At 41.6% G+C, this 22968-nt stretch overlaps 4 protein-coding genes across 5 annotated transcripts in view; 2 read left to right on the top strand and 2 right to left on the bottom strand.

Annotated features, from left to right (window-relative positions):
• The window catches only part of LOC104955557 (UAP56-interacting factor), a 28971-nt gene extending 27251 nt beyond the window's left edge, over positions 1-1720 (bottom strand). Inside the window, exons 1-3 of the mRNA XM_010782902.1 lie at positions 1532-1720; positions 1272-1394; positions 995-1140 (exon numbers count right to left, since the gene is read on the bottom strand). Of these exons, the coding sequence (XP_010781204.1) occupies positions 995-1140; positions 1272-1394; positions 1532-1601 (339 nt within the window). The 5' untranslated portion in view covers positions 1602-1720. The remainder of the gene's footprint in view (positions 1-994; positions 1141-1271; positions 1395-1531) is intronic.
• The window catches only part of LOC104955675 (Fanconi anemia group M protein homolog), a 430065-nt gene that overhangs the window by 363059 nt on the left and 44038 nt on the right, over positions 1-22968 (bottom strand). The gene's annotated exons all lie outside the window — the stretch shown is intronic.
• soul3 (heme-binding protein soul3) overlaps positions 1-22968 on the top strand; it is a 326159-nt gene that overhangs the window by 263458 nt on the left and 39733 nt on the right. The gene's annotated exons all lie outside the window — the stretch shown is intronic.
• Positions 1795-22968, top strand: part of cpdp (CPD photolyase) — a 26358-nt gene continuing 5184 nt past the window's right edge. The window contains exons 1-6 of one of the 2 annotated variants that reach the window (XM_010782903.1): positions 1797-1985; positions 2192-2544; positions 2623-2771; positions 3675-3857; positions 4104-4262; positions 4803-5001. In XM_010782903.1, the coding sequence (XP_010781205.1) occupies positions 1963-1985; positions 2192-2544; positions 2623-2771; positions 3675-3857; positions 4104-4262; positions 4803-5001 (1066 nt within the window). In that variant the 5' untranslated portion in view covers positions 1797-1962. Of the gene's footprint in view, positions 1986-2191; positions 2545-2622; positions 2772-3674; positions 3858-4103; positions 4263-4802; positions 5002-22968 lie in introns of both variants that reach the window. The other variant, XM_010782904.1, reaches the window with a different exon arrangement.

Raw genomic sequence — 22968 nt, 5'->3', positions numbered from 1 at the left:
TGCCAGTAACAGAAATTCTACAAATCCACATAACAAACAATACCTGGCTGGCGCCCCCTAGCAGCGGTGCTCATATTTCAGCAGCAGCGCTGCGCCGCCACTATTTGTATATAGGGGAAACACTGATGTAATGATAGAATGTATTCATTCATTCTTCTTGGGCTTTTTCTTAACATAAAAATAACTGCTGTGTTTATATCTTCCAATTCCACAGGAGGAAGTTTGTAAACCTAACTAGGCCAAATATTGACATCAACACCACTACTTTACATTTCCCCCCCAAAATGCTCCACTATACTTTGTATTTAAGATGTGGTGTCTCAGTGGACAGAACATTTAAAAAGAGGTCCTATTACGCTTTTTTGAGGTTTCCCTTTCCTGTTGTGTGTTATATAGGTTTGTGTGCATGTAAATATATTTTTGATATATATTGATGTTCAGGGACATTTTAGCAACATCATATCAAGCTTAAATAGCGTACCTACAAGTGGGATGCTGAATAAAAGCATACAATAAATGTTTTGCCTATTAATGTACACTTATACACGGCAAACTGCAATGCGTTGAAGATAGGTATGTAAGGCGGCATAGAGCAGTAGGGGTCCACAGTTGGTACGCCTATTATGGATAAAGTATCAAAACAATAAAGGTTTGAAAGATCAAAGATCAACTCACACATTACAACGTTGAATGCACATTTTTTTATAAATATGTTTGTAATGGCCAGGCTATATTTTAAGTCTATGTTTTATTGTTTTGAACCCTTCTGCTCCTGGATGCCAAAACATGGCAGCTCCTTTGCTCTGAAACCTCTCCATCAATGCAGATGTGTATTTGAACTATACCTGAATAACAAAAACAGTGTGAAACCTGAATTTCCCCCAGGGGATTAATAAAGGCTGCCTTCTTGATGTTGTGATTTGCCTGGGGACTGTCACATCTGATCTGACAACAATACATCCCACATGTCTCCACTCCAGTATGTCTCCATTACCTGGGTGACTGCGGCTCTGTTCAGGGTACCGACCCTCTTCAGCAGGGCCCCGGGCCGCCGTGCTGCCAGCCCGGTGATAACCCCCTGACCCCGCCGTCGACCAGGTGGGGGAGGGACCCTTCTGTTTCTTAATTTAGCTGCTCCTCCTGGTAAAGATAATATTAGCGACACATGTACGGAGAAAGTAATAACATGCAAAAGGTTCATGTTACCAGCATACAACAGCTGGGAGAGAGCACACACACACACGCACGCACGCACGCACACACACACACACCTCTCTGGGTTGTGAAGCCCTTTCCCTGGGTCAGACGGCCTTTCTTTTTCACTGGTCTGCGGGTCACTGTGGCCTGTCTCCTCTGTAACTGTTGCTCTTTCTTGTTTAACCGAATGATGTCATCTGTGCAATGTAACACAAGAGCAATGTGAGCGTCTGAATACTCAAATTAGGTATATTTAGCTACCTACTGACAACCTACCATTTGTCAGTGGCTAGCATTAGCTAGTACTTTATAGTGTTTCTATCGAGGACCTTACCTAATGACATGTCGACTTTGTCCGTAACCGCAGGTGTTCTCCCTCTAGCTGCTGCATTATCACCGTTCATACTATCAAATCACGATAAATCTTGAGTGCAAAGGAAATTATAGTAGTAGTAGTTGGCAGCCGTGCTAACTGTTAGTCCCTTTTGAGGCTACGCTACAAAAATACACTACCCTCCTCCAAACTGCGTTGCGCATGCGCTTTCAAGACATTAAATCACGTTGCATTCTTGGAAATGTAGTTAAATCCAATCAAAACAGTGTGTTACAAAACCGTAACATTGAATTGCTCATGTAACTAGTTCTATAAAGGAAATGCAACACCCCGCTAACGCGTTTTTCATTGTTCGACTGTTAAAAGGACGTTTCTGTCGTGTATTTATTTTTAGCCGGCTTTAAATTAGCTCCGCCGTTACTATTCATTGTATGCTGCAGAGCATTTGCAGGAGGTAAGTTACATGTTCCACGTGCGTGTAGTTTGAATAACAAGTTAACTTCGTCGTGTTGATGGCATTTTTTCTATAATTTAATGTGTCGCTAATGTTTCTTAGCTCATAGGCTTGTGTTCGTACTTCTGTTATGTTTTTCTTATGTTTGGCTAACGTTCACGTGGTATCTTTAGTATTTCACTATGTTCAATGTGGTTTATCTGCAGCACATCTTTCTTGAGGCAATACTTGAAAGTTGTCGCCCAAAGTGATCAGGGACCCACTTCATTATTCTCAACAAAGGCCAAGGCATTCACCAGTCAAGCCATCATGTCAGAGAAAAAACGAAAGTCTACATCTGCTGCTGCTTCTGCTGTTAAGGAGCCCGGTGCTAAGCAGCAGAAGCTGGATCCCACGAAGGAGAAGGGCTGGCTGAAGGACAGTCTGAAGCATCAGAGGACAAAGAACAAGCAGATGAAATTCAACAGAAAACGCCTCCGCTACACATCTAACACTGAGAGGATAAAGCAGGGCTCAGAGGGTGTCCTGTACTGGATGTCACGAGACCACAGAGTACAAGGTAAACACTAACACAGCAACAAGGGCATTTTTATTGACTTGTGTCCTCTCAGTGGTCAACATGTTTTGTTTGTTTCAGATAATTGGGCTCTGATCCATGCCCAGCAGCTTGCTCTGAAGGAGAAGCTTCCTCTGCACGTCTGTTTGTGCCTGTTTGTCCCAAAATCAGAGCTATCCACCCTGAGACATTACAGCTTCATGCTGAAAGGTCTGAAAGAAGTCGAAAAGGTATTCATGTCATGACTTTTAAATGCACCGAGTAGAGTACATTCAGTAGACAAGGCTTTTGCTTTGGGGTATTTATGTACACCATAAAAAATAAAAAGATGTGCTGCAAAACCAAGAATATAAATATAAAAAATACAATCAATCAAATCAAAATGCATGATTTAGTTTGTCTATTTTTCGGTTGGCACATCGACCAGTTCAAGCAATAACACCAAATACTTGCAGTCCCTAAATAATGCATCGCTTTTTGTTTAATATAATACTATTGTATAATGAAAACTTAAAGCTAGCTTGACTATATTTTTATTGCATGTATGCCTGAAACAATTATTTGGATAGGCAGAGAATAAATCAATTACAATGGTGATTAAAACATGCAGACCTTCTCTTAATTATGCTTCTTGATTGCAAGGATTTGTTGTTATAGGGCTGTCCTTTACGAAAGAGACAATTTTGTCGACTGATTGATTTGTTTATTTAATCAACAGATCTGTAAAACGGAGTTCCTCCGAAAAGATTTTCTAAAGAACCATCTGACAAGAGTTTTGCTTGGAAGATTCTCAAAGTATGGAACAATTATTTATTGACTAAAGAAATCTTAGATTGGTTTAGACCAATTATAACCAACTAGTCAATTAATTGAAGGGGCAGCCCTGTGCTGTTTTACATTAGATTATATTAACCTGAAACAAGCAGATTAGAGACATACGCTTTAGGGATCTGATACAGGTATTGTGGATTATTCACAGCTGTCCCACAAGGATCAATTATTGGGCCTCTGTTATTCATTTAAAGCTTGCTGTGAGTTACATAAAGGCAATACAAATACATTTTACACATGACATTCAATTTCTTTGCACCTTTACTCATATTCATTGTTGTTGTTTTGCCCTCACTAAACAGGAGTGCAAAGCCTTAGACATCCAGTTCCACCTGCTCCATGGTTCAGCTGGAGACGTTCTCCCCGGCTTTGTGTCTGATCGAGAACTGGGCGCAGTGGTAACAGACTTCTCCCCCCTCAGAGAGCCACTGCAGTGGTTGGAGGATGTTAAAAAGACTCTTCCAAAAGATATTCCCCTCATACAGGTAGACACTCTCACTCATTGTGTCAATAGGATTCTCTGAATTTTGGTTATTCGACTTCTCCCCACATTTTTCACTGATTATGTCCTTGCTTTATTTCTTGTACTCGTCACAAAGAAATAGATTTAAGACAGTGTAATCACACTCTGTCTTATTGTATGCAGATTGCTTTGATTTGTGTGTATGTGTACTGTCACTATTGCTACTGTTCTTTATCTGTCACAAAATATATGATTTTCATTTCTGTAGGTAGATGCCCACAATATTGTCCCCTGCTGGGTAGCCTCACCTAAACTTGAGTACGCCGCCAGGACAATCAGAGGAAAACTCACAAAGCTTCTCCCGCAGTTCCTCACTGACTTTCCTCTGGCAGAAAAACACCCCTACACAACGACAATAACCGCCAAAGTAAGTGCTGCAGTAAGAGTTTTTTTGCTATTGAGTACAAAATAAGTCATGTTTTTGTGTCACATTCAATGGCGTTTGAATTGGTTAGGATGACATGATCATCATTTATCTTATCAAAAGTGTTTTCGGATATCACTATAAGCAACAGTAAGATGTTGAGTCTGCAATAAAAAAACTTATGTACTCCCCGGAAGAGTTCCTCTCTGCACATTAATTATTGACTAATAGATATTAATAGTAATGTGCCATCCAAAAGTTAAAATGTCCTTACAAGCAATATATGTTAATAGGGCCCAATTCTGCTAATTTTCAGGTTCGTATTTGTATTTTGTACCCCCACTGTGACATGTGAACATGCTTTAATGTTCAACAAGTTCTCATGCTGCCTATGCTGCAGCACCTCTTTTCACACTCTGTCTGAAAACCAGAGCCAGGTCTGCTCTGATTGGTTACTTTGCCAGCTCTGTTATGAATGTTCAACAGCTTAGAGATAACCCACCCAATGGGGTCGATTGTTTAAAATGTTGTTTTATCTTACAGCTCATAGACTGGGAAAAAACCCTAGCCTCCCTGCAGGTAGACCAAGATGTAGGAGAGCCGGAGTGGGCTATGCCGGGCACCAAGGGAGGGGTGGCCATGTTGGAGTCCTTCATTGATGAACGCCTCAAACTATTCGCTACTCAACGCAACGACCCAAACATTGCAGGCCTTAGCCAGCTGTCCCCCTGGATCCGCTTTGGTAAGTAGCACCATGAAAATGAATTGTATATGGGTACATGAATGGAACATCTGTATCAACTATAGCTCTAATTAAATATTTTATAAACCCTTTCTCATCCATCTAAGCTTCACTGCCTTTCTAAATATCTAGAATAATTGGTTAGCAGGTCTTTGTTATTTTTTTAACCTGCAACTTAAATCCCCACGTTTTTGTGTCTAAGTGACTAATGGGGACAGCGCATTTTTAATTGGCTCAATATTGACTATTAAGCCACAACGCTGCACCTGGCTTCCGGTAATACAGGCTTGAATTAATAATATAAGTGTTTTGACCACTGTATGTAACCCTACAGAGAAAATAAACATTGATTGATTTAAATTGAACATTTTGCTTGATTGTTTTATTTTTGGGTCATGTTACTTTTTGCGAGAGGACAACATTGCGAACATGAGTGAGAGTTTGAGTAGTGATGTCATAGTTCGATGTGTACAGTAAGTCCAACTTATTGTTGTTGAAAAGAAGAACCCAGAAAATCCCCAACAAATCCTATGTAGGCTCCCTCCCATCCTGTGGGTTAGACACTTTGAATAACAATCTGAGACTGTCGGTGGCAAAAAATAAGCACTTTAGTGGATGTACATTGAAAGTGCAGAATTTTCTTTCTGGGAGAAAATATAGTCCTTCCAAAATGGTGACAGGTGTCCCACAAGGCTCAATACTCGGACATCTGTTGTTCAATTTAGAACGCTCTCTAATGTCTGTGTATAGAACATATGCAGTAAAGCATTACTTAGATTGCAGATTGTCTTACACCTTGCTCAAAAAACAGAACATTTGAATTGATTCAAAGGTGACCTATCATGCAAAATGCGCTTTTGTACGTCTTTTATACATGAATATGTGTCCCCGGTGTTCCAGGGAACTCACCAAGTGTCAGAAAACACAACCCTCTCTATTTTCCTCCATACCCAAATCTCTTGAAAAGGGGCTGCAACGGATCTGATACAGACTGATCCAGATTTGAACACTTCTATGACGTCACAGAAGTGGCGCTACGGCTATTGGGCNGTCTCCCTTTTGATTCCGGGTCTCCCATATCTTTTTGTGGGTGGTAATAATGAGGGTATTTTAGTAATCAGTAAATGACTTTTTTTGAGTGGATGCCCTTATGTCTGTTCGAACAATTCAAACAAAAACGTTTTTATGACTGCGGTAATTTCGTTTATCCCTCGGCTGTCCTTCTGACCCCATTTCAACACCGACCTCGTTCAGCCCGTTTGTGTATCCACACGTGTAAGTGTGTGTGTACTGGTGGTAAATGACACCCGTGTCGTTGGGGGTGACAACGGACTCCCTACACAGACCCGGTGTCTCATGGTATCCCGGTTACAGACTTGGTGTTCACCGGGTCGTTTAGAAATGTGTCAGTATTTTGTGCGGCCGTAAATCATTTCGATATCAATTTTAGTAAGGTAACTTGATTCCGCGATCGGACGATACCGTGTTGTGGGGCACATTATTTATTGTAAAATGGAAAAAGAATAAAAATTAGCCGATGGCACATAACGTAACCGTTACAGACCAGACACCAAGGTTCCGTAGGTGAATATCCGAGCTGACCTACACTAAGTGTAACTTTTACAAACATGGTCTTGGCACCAGGAGTGACACCCTAGGGTAACGTTGATAATCTATGTTTGGATATTGTATACCATTTCTAATTAACTCACCGGGTTTCCCACTAAGATTCTGGTCTCTCTAGGAAAATTGGAAAGGAGAAGATGCTTAGGGAACATAGGAATTCTCCAGTTTGAAGTGATATATGATATAAGCAAAAATTACTGCAAAACACACACGAACTAACCAACCCGTCTCTATACATAGACGAAATGTAATGTGTGTCTGTCCGTGTGCATGGTCATAATGATGGGATACGTTGTATAGGGGTCAATTACAAAGGGGGCATGATCGAACTGATTATCGTCACTTGTAAATGTGAGTACCAGAGACCTCATTAAATGTGTCGAACCGTAATAAGCCATCGACCAAATGACAAGGTACGACATATCTGACTACAATTAATCGTGAGCTCTCATCCCACCGTGTCCCGATAAAATCGTGGCACGTAATCACTGCTGATGTCAAAGGGTTATTTTGTTGTTCGGGGACAAAGTACTTGACATTTCACTGGGGAAGAATGGAAGAATTATTCGAGGTGTTGGAGAGGCGACTATTACTTGACTAGGTACGTCCTATATAAATCACCAGTTTTGCTTTCGTCGCTCCCTTAAAACGGTTCTTAAATTTTAATGCACCACGTCTTTTATATAGGGTCCCGAGATTCTTTAAATCCCCGTTAAATTTACTTTAACATGGTACCCATAAATGTCGGTTACTCACTCGGGTCGTCACGCCAACGATGATTCTACGTCTCTACCCTCCTCTCTGTCACCGTCACGTGTCGGTACCTAAATCTACACACTCACTCTGACGTCGTCCGGGATATTAGGACTTTCCGTGTCTTGGTCTGTCTCTGTCTCCTTTCTTTCCCCGTTCGAGACACCGTTCGATCCTCACTCTCGCTTTCCTCACTATCTCTGTGTGTGTACGTCTCTCTCTATCTTTCGTTCCCCTCTGACCTCTACCTCTCACTCGTCGTCTGTACGTCGTCTGACCAGGCAGGACCAAACAACCCTTACGTCCATTTCTGTGTCATCATCCGTCCCAGGGCTGAGACTTAATCCTCTCACCGCGATTTTCTTTTCCCTCGGTCTCGGTTTCCGGCAGACCCTCGACGGTCCCCGACGTAGGGCGCGCGTGACGGGTTTGTACTAAATGCCTACCTGACGTGATGTTTGTCGTGCGGCGAGGACCACGGATAGACTGAGCTCTTGCGGTGTGATGAGTGTACGTACGATAGGTCAAGTGTCGCGAATATTTCTATGTTGTAGTTGCCACCCTCCACAGCGTGCACTCTTTGGTCAACCCGAGACCACGTGCATCCCACCAATTCGCTCAGATCACTCTCTTCCAGACGATTTAGACTTGTGTCCGGTTTTTGTTTGTTTTTTCTTATCAAAATTTTTGGTGGTTCCCAATACAAGCCATACCGGGACACAAAGTCACACATCCTTCTTCTAACCTTTATCCTGTGTGTTGCATACGTGATACCTCTATAACAAATTGTCGGCCGTTACAATAGTAACACTGATAATAAAGTAAGTATATAAGTAACAGAAACATAATCCAACAAGACAGCAATATACCTGAACCGAACCCTTCGCTTCCCAAGCGTCAGGACTAGTCTGGTTTTGTGTGCATCGTACCCTCGACGATCGACCATCGACGGTCATGGAAGAGCCGGACCTTTGGGACCTCGACAAACGAGGCCTGGTCGAGAGGTATTTGTTTCACCGTACAACACAAACATATACATATACCAACAAAAAAAAAAAAAAAAATAAAAAATTCACTAGAGAAAGACATGACATATATTGACATACAGGAACGTACACACCCAATAACATGACACATACGAATTTAAGGACACATATATAAAGCATGAGAGGGCCAATTACCAGTATGATTCCGGTTCGTTACTGTAACATGAATGTCATATAATACCGGTCTTAAATTACATGTACTTCAACGGTCTGTGATTAACTACATAGAAAGAGATAACACAACATATTTTATCATTTCAAGAAAACGTCGAGGAGAGAACAACATGAAAACCCTCCTGTATCTGGAAACTAGGGAGGGATACCGTCCTCACATCAACTTTTCTTTTCACGGAAATTTATACTGATATAAAAAGTAAGTATTGGTGTTACGTTGTTTCGTGTACATCTAGTAACATGTCTAGATGACAATATTATACACCGTCACATTTCTACAGGCACGATCCTTATATTACCTAAGTCTCTTGTTACTAAAATTATCCATACTACTTTATGGTACCCCGCCACCCGCCACACACCCCCCCCCCCCCGCTTCACACACACAGACATAGCGCCCGGTTCAGGTCTGTACGTCCCTCTAAAACATACACGATGGCGCCCGTCTTTGTCAAGCGGAAAACGCTCTCTTTGACACACCAGGTCCTGAAACACACAACACAACACACCAACACACACACACCACACACACAAACACACACACACACACACGACACACACACACACAAACACACACACCACTGTATGCGAACGGAAACGGTTCAAAGGAGAGAAACAAATCTTTGCGGACAGTCAGGCCGAGGGGCGACTCGAGCGACGCCGGTTGTATGTGTGTATATAGTTTTGTGTCGTGTTGTTGTCTGTCCCCACAGAGTCGTCTCTACGACCCTTATTCGCCTTCTGTCTCTACATGCACCCCCTATCCCCCTGTGTGCCTTGGCACTCCTTTCAATTGTGTGCAATTAGCTTTGTAGTGCACACAGGATACAGGCCTCGCCTAGAACCATACGGTACAATGGATCAAATCGGGTTACTGGTATTTGAGGTTGAACTAGTGAATGGGGCTGTGAATGGGAACTGCATATTTACAATACTTTGAATGGGGACCATCAAAAAAGGATCCTCCACCCTGTGTCTGTTATGTAACTATCGACTGTTAGTATGACCAGGTGGTGCCGCTTATCCTGTTTCAATTGTTGTAAATATAATGTTGAACAGCCATATCATAACCTTGCATACCTGCCTCGTCTGAAAGGTTTCATTGGCTCTACCGGCATATTACAGCCTTATAATGAAAATGCCCCCTCTGCCATTGATCGCTTCCAAGAGAGACAGATAAGCCCCTTTGTTATGCCAGAGGAGATTTCCTGTATATGACACTCGCTGAGGGCCTTACTTCCAGGAATCTGTTGACATACAGTAGGTCAAGTGAAAACAATAGCAACAACACTCACAGTTAAATAAAAAAAACAATGATGATGTTACAGTGATGATTTGAAATAGAGGCAGAGTGGTAGAAACAAGAAAAGTATTTTGCAACCATTGTTGTAATAATGTGGGAATAATTGCATAACACAAAATATCTCAAATCCCAATTCTAATTTTCTATTATATGGAAATGACTGACAGTATTTCAACCATAGATGGTTGTGTTTTTGGCAACCTAGTCAATATGTCCAATATTTAATACATTGTTCTTGTTTTGTTAAATTCCAGTGGTTGTTTAGCTGCAAAACGTTCTAATATGTTCAACTATTAGCCAAACTGTGTCTGTCTGCTATGGGCTTTTCTGCAGCTAAAAATGTTGGTGATGATTTAAAGACTCTTATAAGCTCTATATCGCTGAGACAAGCTATATAGAGCTTATATATAAACAAGATTTTCAGATCATCTGAAACTCTGCATGCACAGCAGACAGCTTGATCCACCATTCTTATTGAAATGGTTCTTAGAAACCGAGACAGACTGAGACAGACAGGCAGCTGGAGATCAGACCTTAGCCTGGAGGTCTAGATACTGTACGTCTCCTACATCACATACTGCGGAGGAAGAGGGAGGCCAGGAGTGTCTGAGCTGAAGTCGGCCTGATAAGAGGAGCAGATAGCGGGTTGCAGTGAACCTCAGACAGACAAGAGCCAAACAGAAGGGCAAGCTGACTGGGATGCGTCTCCTCCTTCACACACAAGGAGGAGGAGACTGGAGCAACTGGACCAGAATGATAAGGAGTAGATTAGATAGTCTGCTGTTTCTGCTGTTCTCACAGATGCTGGACAGAAGGAGTGTGATCAAATAGTCATTTTAGCCAACTAAGCGGAATAGGAGTTAGACAGTAATATGTTTTTTTGACATTATTAGCATTATTAGCCAAGTCAAATAACTTCTTGATGTAGCTCCTGTCACTGCACAAGGCTTGTGGAGCTCAGCGGGTTTGCAAACACACACACACACACACACACACACACACACACACACAAACACACACACACACACGCACACACGCACACGCACACGCACACACACACAAAAACACACACAGACACATCAAGTGCGTTCACAGGGCTTGTGGTGAGAAGTGAACATGGAAAGGTCAGTGTCTGCTAAGGGGTTCATTCCAACCAGTCCAATGCTGGCCAAACAGAATGTGTCTGAAGGTCAAAGGGCATCCCAGCAGGCCTGGTAATTAGGGCACAATGGAGCCCATTCGGCCTGATGGTGAAACTGTGTGTCTTGTCCTGTGAGTTTGTCTCAGCTGACGGGAGGTTGTGCACAGCTCGATAGAGAGGTGCACAGGGAAGCGACAAGAGTTTCCTGAGAGGGAAGAGGGCGACAAGTCACTTAAGGGCAGAGAGATTGTCCGGTTTGAATGTGTGTGTTTGAATCTGAGTTTCTGTGATGGCGCATTTGTTTACTTGTTGAATTTTGCAGGGAAGCAAGTGAAGAGTGTGTTTGTGCATGAGGCTATTTTTGACTTTAAAAAGAAAGAAAGCCTGTCTGCGTTTTCTCCCCGCACAGCACACTCAGCTCCTTGACATTGGCACTGGGCCTCGGTGGAGATCTGCTGTCTCAGCTGGATCAGTCCCCTCCCTTTTCCCTCTGACCCTTCTCCCTCTCCATCACCCACTCCCCCCTCTGCTGCTCTACTCCCACCGCCACTCCAAGCCCATCCAGCTTCTCTCATCCACGGAGAAGAGTTTAAATCACTCCCTTCTCCCCAAAGATTTCTTTCCCCCCTACACACACTCACCCCCTCCCTCCCTCCCTCCCTCCCTCGCTGATAGTGTCTAGGTGGGGGATGTGCTGTGACTGTTGACTTTGACTACTGTGGGAATGCAGGTGCTGTGGGTGTGGGGGGGGGTGTGCGTGCTTGGTAGCCCCCCCCCCCTGTGTTCGCCGGGCAGCTCAGTGTCTGTCGTCTGTCACAGCAGCGTGTATGCTGGGCTGTCATTGGACGACAGCATGCTATGGCAGATGGCTGCCGCGATATCAAAACAATCTCTTCTTAGCAATCACGCAACTAAGGTTTTAGACAGAGCTAATTAGTTTCTGTTTGGATTTACTGTACATTTTAAACTTGGGATTATATTCATTATCCATTCAAATGTTGTTTGCTTTTTTAAATGAATCAATACATAGCTATTGCTTAGTTTTCTTTGTCTGACTTACAGTCAAAATACAAAGATGGCACCAAATCCTCACATTTAAAAAAGATTTGGCTTTTTTGGTTTGATAAATGACTCTAACAATTAACTTCATATTAAAATTGCTTCAGATGTATTATCTGACGATTGACCAGTGGATTAATTAGTTTAAAAAGCATTATGTGTTTCATCTGTGGATGAACTTTGTTCTAATGGCTATGAATATATACCGCAAATATTGCATGAAGCAATAAGTGTATTTCAACTGTTAAAACATAGTTATGTGCAATGTAAACACTCATTAAAGGTGGGGTAGGTAATTTTGGAGAAACCAGCTCGAGTGCGCTAGAATTTGAAAATACACAACCGGAAAAAAACTGCCACTTCCTTACAGAGCCCCTCCTCCAACACACACAAACACGCACATGACCAATGAGGGCACGAGATAAGTGTGCACTGTGCACAGATGGAAGGCTGACAGGCAGGTAGGCCATCCAGTTACTTTAGCCGGGCTGGCTCAGATGATTGGTGGTGCTTTTTACAGCGCTACGGCTTCCACAGATTAAAAATGTTTATGTATTTATTGTCGAAGCATTTAATATATTCATTGCTATCGGGATGTTAAGAGCATTCCATGGAATATAACAAAAAGTGTTTCTGAAATAAATGACATACCCCACCTTTATATCTACTGTTGGCCAAAAATAAAAAAAATTTTGGATGTGGTTGATTATTAGCTTTTGTAAATGAAGTACCAAAGCATGATATAAAGAAACCCCATGTTTTGAAAAATAAGTGTACTGTTCCTTTAAATCAGTATATCTGCCAGTGAAGGCATTCGACAATGACAGCCTTGACAGTCTTTATATTCTTATCTCCTCAACTCAACAATGACAGATGGTATCTGTTGCAGGTTGCAGGCCGTCACGCTGCACAATAAGTTCTCCTTCCCCATACCAAGTTCCCTCTATGACTGTAAACAAAATACACCGCAGGCACGGCCGCACCACCTGACCACTTTGTTTTCCGCAAGTTTCTCCAGACCAACCCACCATCCTCTCAAGCTTGTCACTAAATCTGTCTCCTTTGTTTTGTCTCCTCTCTTTTTTCATTTACTTTCTTTATATTTTCCATTGCTTTTGTCTTTTCTTTGTCTTCTTCCCTCTCTTGGCCGTTGAGGTTAACCACCACTTGTGTTACACTGCATTACAACTCATCAACAATATGCCGGGCAGAAAGAAAAACAACCCACACTTGTTGTCCTCCCTACCTCTCCCTTTCTCGCTCTCACTTTTTTTCTCGCTTTAGCTAAATCACAAAACAAGCGGGCCAAAAACTGTGAATTGCCTCGAAACCCAATATGGACTCCACCCTGGAGATTACACAGTAAACTCAGCCAGCCTGCACTAGAATAACAGCCTGGCCTGCTCCCACTGTCCCATGCCCAGTGTGTGTTTGTGTGTGTTGTTGTGTCTGCAGGCATCTCTTGAGTGCTTCACCTTTTCTGCAACTGTCTCGGCGTGAATGCTTATCATGTGTTTTATAATTTCAAGCATACCTTTACATATACACCAAAGATAACTCCCTGTTCTGTTGAGCAGGTTTCAGTGTGTATTAGCGTGTGTATGCTTTTGGTTTTCTTTGTAATGTGTGCCTGAGTTTACCCCAGAGTTTCAGAGATAAGCCATTCCTCATCAGCTGTTGGACAAGAATGTGTTGTTGTACAAAGTGTATTTCAGTCTGTCGTCTGACATATCCACACCTCATACTCTTTCACACATGACAATAACAAGTGGCACTCAGGAGAGCCTCTCATTTCTTTTGCTTTCTTGTGTAAAAGTCAAATTACATTTATTTGCAATATAAGCAAATGTGTAAAATGCTAATTCTAGTTGATCCATCGTCTAATTTATTATTGTACCATTATGGCAATGACTGGATTATTAACAGTGACCCATGTTCCTCTTAAGGAGTAGTAAGTGAACTATGATACTTTAAACACACTCAAATAAATGCAACCAAAGCACTGTTAAGCAATTTCAGTAACCTATTATTATATTATAGTTGCGGAAAGAGAAAGAAGAGTCAAACCAAGGAAATGGTCAGGAAATTATGTGATTTTAATTAAACATTTTATATTTATCCATATCATGTTATTAACATCATTTTTGTTGAAACGATCTCCTAAGAGAGGAGGGAGGAAAAACTGCTTTGGTACTGAATTGGCCTTATTCTATGTTGTGTAACCTTGAGGTTGAAAGCAGACAGGTATCTTAAAGAGAGATATGACATGTCTGTCCCTATTGCATTTATAATCGCTTTGGTGATTGTGTGATTACAGTCAATAAGTAACTCTATAACAGGAAGCTGTATACTTTTGGACACATTCACTGATAAGGAAATATTCCAGTAAGTGCTTAAGAGAATGGGTCAAAAAATAAAACGTAAATATGCATACAAATATCTACAACTGCGTAAGCACTTCTTGAACCAGTTTTTGAATTAACGTGAATTATTTATATAAATAATGATCTTTGAGCACACTTTTTTCGTCTGTATCAAACCTGAACTTAAAAGTCATATGTTGACAATGTATGGCAGTCAATACAAGGTATGTATCCTGCCCGTTGGTTGAAATAGGGGGAAAAATGCTATTTTGATTTGTGTTTCTGAGATTGTGCTGCCCCATAGCTTGGAAAGCTGGATCTAATCTGAAGCCAGTCAGGCTGTGGTGATGGAGGCTTATCTAATGCTAGGGCTGAAGGCTTCCAATGCCTTACTCTGGCCTACAACTGGGGCAGAGAGGCTGATTGTTTCCAGCCATGATGGAGGTAATGAGGGGGTGGTGGTCATCATGATACACACAGAAACACACACACAGACACGCACATACACACATAGTGACCTATAAGTGAATATTCATACACGCATGTGCGTGTGTTTGTTTTCAGCCACAGCACATTGGCTCTCTCCACAGAATACAGGGTCACACTGCTATAGTCGCTCATTAGTGGTCATCTCTCTTGGAGCACAGACAAACACACACACACACACACACACACACACACACACACACACACACACACACACACACACACACACACACACACACACACACAAACACTCATCACCGGCTTCGCACGAGGAGATTTACAGCACACCTTAACGAAATTCCACTCATCCAGTTCACAGTATTGTGTTTGATGCACGCCATGTTTGGAGCCTTTAAGTGAAACCACATGCCACTCAATCGGAGCATATCTGCTAAATCTCTGTCAAAAGGTGGCTGAGTCATGCCTGTATTGGGAGTACGATCACGCATGTGTGGTTGCTGTATCACAAGATGTAGTGTGACAGGCCGCAGGGAAAACAGCTGACAAACGTGGACACAAACGAACATGCACTCACTCACAAGATACGCAGCAGACACACACTTGACGTCACAGTAGAATGGAAGCGGAAACAATTGAGGAAGTGAACCTTTTACTAAAGAACAGCACAGCTCAAGGATATGCATCTTCTCTTATAGTTAATGAATGACTGATACAAAAGATATTATAGGAAGCATTTAGCAAGAGGTAAGGTTGCACAAGTAGTTTGATTGTTCTCCCATTTCTTAAGAAAATAACTTTGTGAAGGTAAATGTCCAATTATACATAACTACACATTCACTTTTCGACTATCCAGTTTGAACAGCCCACTATTAAATTATTATTTTGTATTAAAGTAAAACTTTTTTACTGTTTTCCAGTTGCATTATTTAATGTTGAGTCTTAAATGATAGACCTTAAGCTAAAAGTAAAGCTTTATTACACGTTGACCTAAAAGCACAGCCATGAAATTGAGGGTGAATGGTGTGGTAACATAGGCTTGCATTTTCCCACGCTTACTTGTTGTATGTTAAGGTTTTCCCATAGTTCAGCCCATCCTTTCCCAGCCAAATGTTCCAAATCCAGTGTGGCAGGAACAGTCTGTTCTTCAGGTCTGTATGGTTACTGAGGGCCCCGACAACCAAGCTGACATTTGGCTGTCCACTCCACTGTTGGTTGCTGACCGTTGGCTCTAAATTTGGCAGTGCATTTTGCCACGAGTTGAATCTTATCTACTTCTATTAAGCTTATGTCCTTTTAAGGCATTTTTAGCTTTATTTTGTTAAAGCTACTCGTTGTTAAGATAGCATTCAGTCAAATGAAGTCCTGCCTTAAAAAAAATGGTCTCAATCTTTGCAAAATCAAAATGCAAGATCATTCATTGAGGGTCTCATTTTTGGTAAATCTTTCTACGGATTGATTCTACTCCAAAAGAATGGTTATTGCTACCAAGAGCAGTAAAATCCTTCTTTATGACATTATTATTTTGTGTAGAGCTTTTCAGTGTCTGATGTGCCTCCATCCTCATTTATCAAGGCCTGTTCCTCAAACTGAAGTGCCAGAATTGTGTTTTACTGCAGTAAATGTCTCACTTGTGCCAGAAGGAACACATTCATAATGACAAGGCCTCTTGCATTTTATAAGCTGGATGGTTTTGGCCAAAATGCCCTCCCGAGTAGACATGGGAAAGGAGAGTGATCCAAGACGTTGTATTTGCAATCTAGGCGTCTTGAACCACTGAGCCATTAAGACCACCTCAGAGATTTGACTAATTTAGTTTGTAGTCTACCAATTGTTTCCCATGTGTCCATTCTCTTTTTGTTTCTAAAGCAATGACAATACAAGCACAAAGCAAAGTGACCAGCAGTAATTTCCTCTTACTCATCATCGTAGAACACATGGTCAGCTGGTCATCGGCTCCACTCATTTCTCGTTATTCAAGAGCAACTTATTTGCATAGGATGTGAGGTGACACAAAGCCTTTGATCAGTCAGCTTTTGTTGTCGCTAGTACTTTGAGGTTGGCTCGGGGCGTCAGGGCCTTCAAAGGGAAGATCCAGACACGACTTATAAAGCAGGTTACCCTGTTCCTTCAGCACTGGTCGAACAGGTTACAGATTAATCAGCCACGCGAAAGATTGGCCCGCAACAACAACTCCCGCTCGTCTGCTGTCTCGAGCAACATTTAGCGCAGCATAATAACCCACATCTTTGTGGGATGGCATTTGAATTAAATTGAATTGATTTATTTAAAACAAGGGACAATGTACATTAATCAACATATTAAAAACATGTAAAAGTACTCGAATTAGCCAAAAGGCTAGTTTTCACCGATAGTCCCATCCTAAAAGCAATAATGAAAATACCACGACATTGTTATACCATTGTACATATTTACAATAGATGACATCACTGAATACAGATAATAGCAAGTCATGATAGTAAATAAAACATTCACAATACGCACTCATACACACACCTACTGTAGCACTGCACCTTGCATTGCAGGAAAGTTTAATATATCATCCAGTTTTAAGGCCTCAGGTAACTATTGTACAGCACAGGGCACTGCGACTGTTCTGTAGAGCTAGAAGTTATAAAGTCATTAATATAATCATTCAAAATAGAATGAAACTAATTTATTTGAGTATAAGAAATCATTTAGGATGGTTGATTACATTTGGCCCTTAAGAGAACAACAATCGTTTGAATGTATCTAATGTCTGTAGTTATATGGCTTTCAGGCTGGATGACTGACAGAATAGGACTTTTATTGTGTTTTAACAATTGTTATTCATTGACTAGTGTTAGGCATCTCAATAAGGCGTTTCTCAGTCCATAAACCACGTTGAAGCAGCCCAAAGAAAACATTGTGTAGGCTGATTATTGAAAAAAAAACACTGCCCAAAACAAACAGATATAAAACAACTTTTATTTGTGGATAGGGAATAATACAAAAAAATAGGGATAATTGGATTGTATGAAAGAAGGGAACATGGTGATCTTGTGGGAAAGACAGAACCAAAGCTTCAGTCTGTCAATGAACAAATCAAATGTAAGATATAAACATGTGGGGGGTAAAGTATTTTTAAAAGTTTAATAAAAGTAAACAAATGTTTTAATTTAAAGTATATTAATGACTTAAGACATTGGGAATATCCAATTACTGATCAACTTAATTTTCTGTGAATTATCCCTATTTTCCAAATGTGAAGTATCAGTTAGAATCTGGACATGCCTCAGGGCTTTGAGCACTTAAAAACCTAAGACTTGATTTGATTTTTACTAGCCCTCACCATACCAGCCACCAGCCCTCTGACCCGGGATGGAAACCTCATTTGGGCTTTGTAGGAATGGCTGAATTTTTCCAGTCCAACTGTGGTTGTGAGGGGAGAAGAGTCTGGAGCACCGGGATGTACCAGATGTGATGCTTTCCTCACATATAAGCATTACGTAGCCACAGGGTGTGGTTTATAAGTACATGACTGTGGCTCCTGCTCAAAGTCTGCAGTATGGGTAAATCATTGGCATATTTTTCTGGTAGTGTAACCTCCTAGGTAATACCAGTGGTTTCTAAAGAAGGGAGGAAGCTTTTGACATTATTGACCATGTATCAGTGACAATATCACAGGTTTTTGTCCCCCCTAAAAAAAACAACCCTACAAACATATCTGTTAGCCATGCACAGACAGCAGAGCCAGTTTGCTCATGCTCAACAGGCCATGTCCATATTTGCATGGTATTTACAGTGTTAATGGCAGTTCCTTTTGATCCACACTTCATGTATGTTTGCACAGTAATGCATATATAGTAAGCATATCAATAGATAGTGTGTGTCTACTTAAAGTTCCTAGAAAGTTCCAAGCAGCGCTAGGTTTGGAAAGCCTGCCCTGTGTATGAATAGCCCTTAATTGCAGCTTGATGGAAAACACTAATGCAGCTCGTAAAAAAACGGGACACTTAAGACTGGTGCAATTACTCTTTCCAACAGACAAAGCCAAGAAAACACACCAGGCAGCGCCCTCTTTAAGTCATCAGGCTTCTGCCTAACAAACAAGCAGCAATCAATCCAAACTTATGTTGGTTTGTGTTGCTTCTTAAAATCTTAACTATGCATTATTATAACCCTAACCCACTATTGTATTCAATTGCGTTTAAAAAGCCACCAGAAAACAAATAATTGCTCATAACTTTAAATCTGTTTGACATGAACAAAGAGTGTGGTCTACATTATTAATAGAATTGCATCAGAATACATGTTTGTACCCATAAGTCATCAAGACCGTAAATACAGAGAGAGAGCCTCTGCCTTTTGTCAGACTCATGCATAGCAGTCAACCGAGCATGTTCAATCAAAGCAGATAAGGTCGCGCGGCACACACTGTAAGACATTAACCATTTGATGGCCAATAAATCATTAATCTATGTACAGGAGCTGTTCTGGTCCGATGGTCCCAGTATAGAGATATACACTATCTCACTGCTTCTGTCACAAAAGACCGAAAAACAGCTTCAGGCCTAATTCTTTGTGAACTTTCTCTGTCCTTGTTACTTGAAAAGTAAACTTAAGCAATATCAATAAAACTGGAGAAGTTTAAAGAGGGACATCTGGAGGAATCCCATCAAGCTAAATTGACCAGAACATGGAAAATATGGCTTGTTGCTGTATTTTTTGTTATGCTTTTATGTGGTAGTGATGTTTGTACGGCTGTAAACGTGTGTGTGTGTGTGTGTGTGTGTGTGTGTGTGTGTGTGTGTGTGTGTGTGTGTGTGTGTGTGTGTGTGTGTGTGTGTTTGTGTGTTCTGTGTGGAGGGAGCAATACATTTGTGTGTGAGCCTGGTTTGGCTGGTGTGTTTAATTGTACTATTTGATCATTGTAAACCAGTGTGTGTGTTATATTGCTTGGTGTGTGTGTGTGTTCTCAGCCAGTCATTCCCACCCACTTCTGAAGCCTACTTTCTGCTGTCCCTGACTCACAGTTCCCATGGCTCTATTCTGCTGACTCGCCTTCCCGCCACTTTTGCTCCCCTTCTTCCTTTCACCGCGGTCGTGTCCTCCCACCGGCTTTTGTTTTGAATTATGGCAACGATATTTCCACCCTCTTGTACTCATTATGCTCTGCGATGATGGGAATGAGTGTGCCTCACTTGGTGCAAAGCTTTGTAGGTTTTCCCACTCTCTCTGGTGTTTTGTTTTTTTCTTTCTGTGGTTTGTCCTCGAAAGTAATTTGCGGGTGCCAAAAACAAAGAGGAGCTTGTTAGGCGCTCACAATCAGTAGATTATAATTATGTTGAGTGATTATGAAAGGGAGAGTGAGATACAAGAGAGCTAGAGGGAAGTAAAATGATAGTGTGGTTTGTCGTGTCATATTTCGGAGCCTGAATGGGTATTTGTGTGATACATGTGCATGCACAGTATGTAGGCCTGTGTTCTTTTTAAAAATGGTTTTAATGTTAAGGTTAACCTTTCAAATCATAACAATTATAAAACACAGTATATTTGACATTTCAGTCAAATTTGCATGTAAGAAATCTGAATTGTAGCATTTTTGCAAAACAGAAGGTTGCCCAAGACCAACTAGATTGTCATCCTATTGTATTGCAAAATTGCTCCAAAAAGGTCCAAATGTAGCATATAAATGACATCTACTACTGTACATGTGGAATTATGTTTCTTTGTTGTGACGTTTCACTTGATTCCTTACTCAAAGAGACAGTCCATCTAGCTATGGCTCACTTGAGAATGCCTTTTTAAATATCATACAAGGATTTTGGGTTGTACAGATCTGGATATGTTCCTGCCACATCCATTGTGATAGCTACAAGACCACAGAACAAAAACCTGACAAGAGAAAAATGTATGTGAGAGGAAGTGAAAAGAAAAAGATACGTCTGATTTTTTGGGACCTTTAAACTGGATTATAGTACGGTTGTGTGAACTGTGTCTACCTGCGTTGACACATGGCTAACTGCTGCTGTTGGGTGTTTCTAAAAACATAAAAGGTGGCGGTCTTGAGGTCCATCATGTGGTGCCAGTGTATTTTGGTTAGGTCATGACAGGATGGCTAAGAAACTAGTGTTTTCCATTAAATTTGCCTTGGATGTATAATCCTAAGAAGATGGATTTGTTTGTTTTGGAAGGCCCACTGAACTTTCATCTAGTGCCACCATGAAGCGCCAAATTGAATATTTATTTAGTATCTTATAAACAGATTGCAATGACACTTGCCAAGCTCTACAGGCACCCATAGGATATACTTTAATCAAGAACTGGACGCAATGAACAGTGCACCCTCTAGGGACAGCTAGAGGGGCGCCATGGTTACTTGTGTTGATGGATGATTGTGACATTTCCGTAAACAAATAGCTGCCTTAAAGTGCTTTTAGTAACAACTAAACTGTTTTTGTATGACTGCAATAACATTGTTGACTATTGTGACCGGTGGTGTATTGGGCAAATGGATGTTTTCTAATCGTAAGGTCTGATTTAGACTTGGAATGACACCTAACCCCTCCTGCAGGCATGTCTACGGTACGGTAAGGTAATAAAGCAAATTGCTTGCTGCTTTAAAAAGATTAACAAATTACGATGGAGAAAATGATACATATGCAGTCATACTGTTTGGTCCAATCCAGTTTAGTTGTATTAAAGTTGATGTGGATTGTAGAGGCTGAGTGAGGCTGCCAGTCTAGCTAAGTAAGAATTGTAATATCTGTTACATGTAAAATCCATTACCACTGTCCTGAGGCAGCCGGCCACCACACTCTCTGTTTCTTCATTCTTATCCCCTGCAGTCCTGCTCTTGCAGCAAAACCCAGCACCGTATCACATTCCCGCTGTCCATCACTGGCACAAGGCCCCCGCTTAGCAGCAGAGAAAGTCCTCAGGGTCAGCTCATAATGGACCTAAATGCAGCTCATTATCCTGATAAGGCAGGGGCGGTGGCCGGGCAATGGCTGCCTGACTGGCTGGATGACAGCCACACAGCTTTGACAGGTAGACAGAGCTAGACACAGCCATGGAGGCTATCTGATGGACCCGGCTGACAGATCCAGTTGCACCGGCCTGCTGCTCTGAGGCGGTGGAAGGGGGAGAAACTGGACGCCGCGGAGCCACACAATGATATCTCCAGTTCTGCCCCTCTGCTGTGTGATGGAGTGCTGTGAAAGTGACACCCTCGCCCCTCGGGATGTGTGCACTGTAAAACATATCTGGCTTTACAAATCATTGTACATGGTCAGCTTAAAGTTTTTTCTTTTTCTTTTTTGCAGCGGTTGAGGTACAATACCCATAGATATTTTAAGATTACAATACATGGGTTATTTGTGCTTTTTCATCCTAATATATACTAATTACAACATTCAAAGAGTTTTTCGAATTGTTAGACTTCCAGTCTGGTTTGGTGGAGACACTATATTTAGATTTGTGCTGCACCTTTTTTAACTGAAAGGAGTCCCTGAGAGATTATTGGAGGCAGGTGTAATTTACCTGATGCTATTGGAGTGATGTGTTATTTCCTGAAGCATTGTAAGATGTCTCCAGTTGAAAGGGAATATGCATTTTGGAATAATCATATCTCATCTTAGTGGCTCCACTTGTTATCAGTTTGAACATGTTAAAGGATAAGGACCTTATAGCAGTATTTGTATAGGCATGATTTTCTCAGTGAGTGTGGTGGTTTAGTCACAGTTGGAGGAAGGCCACATTGCCCTGTAGCTATCAGTCCTTACCATCAGGTGGGAGGGGAGCACAGGGGGGGAGGGGGGATTCTGTCAACAGTCCCAGGCCCCCGGGCATTTAAGAAGAAGCCACAGATTCTCTTACCACCAGATGTCAGCCACAAACAGCACCCACTCACTGATCAACTTCTCTGTGTCTCTTCCACCCACAACAGTATCCTCTCTGCCTTGTGTGTGTGTGTGTGTGTGTGTGTGTGTGTGTGTGTGTGTGTGTGTGTGTGTGTGTGTGTGTGTGTGTGTGTGTGTGTGTGTGCGTGTGTGCGTGCGTGCGTGCGTGCGT

The sequence above is a fragment of the Notothenia coriiceps genome, unplaced genomic scaffold (genome assembly GCF_000735185.1).
Source record: "Notothenia coriiceps isolate Sejong01 unplaced genomic scaffold, NC01 NC01_scaffold00024668, whole genome shotgun sequence".
NCBI classification, from domain to species: domain Eukaryota; kingdom Metazoa; phylum Chordata; class Actinopteri; order Perciformes; family Nototheniidae; genus Notothenia; species Notothenia coriiceps.
This window is presented reverse-complemented; position numbering and strand designations above follow the sequence as displayed.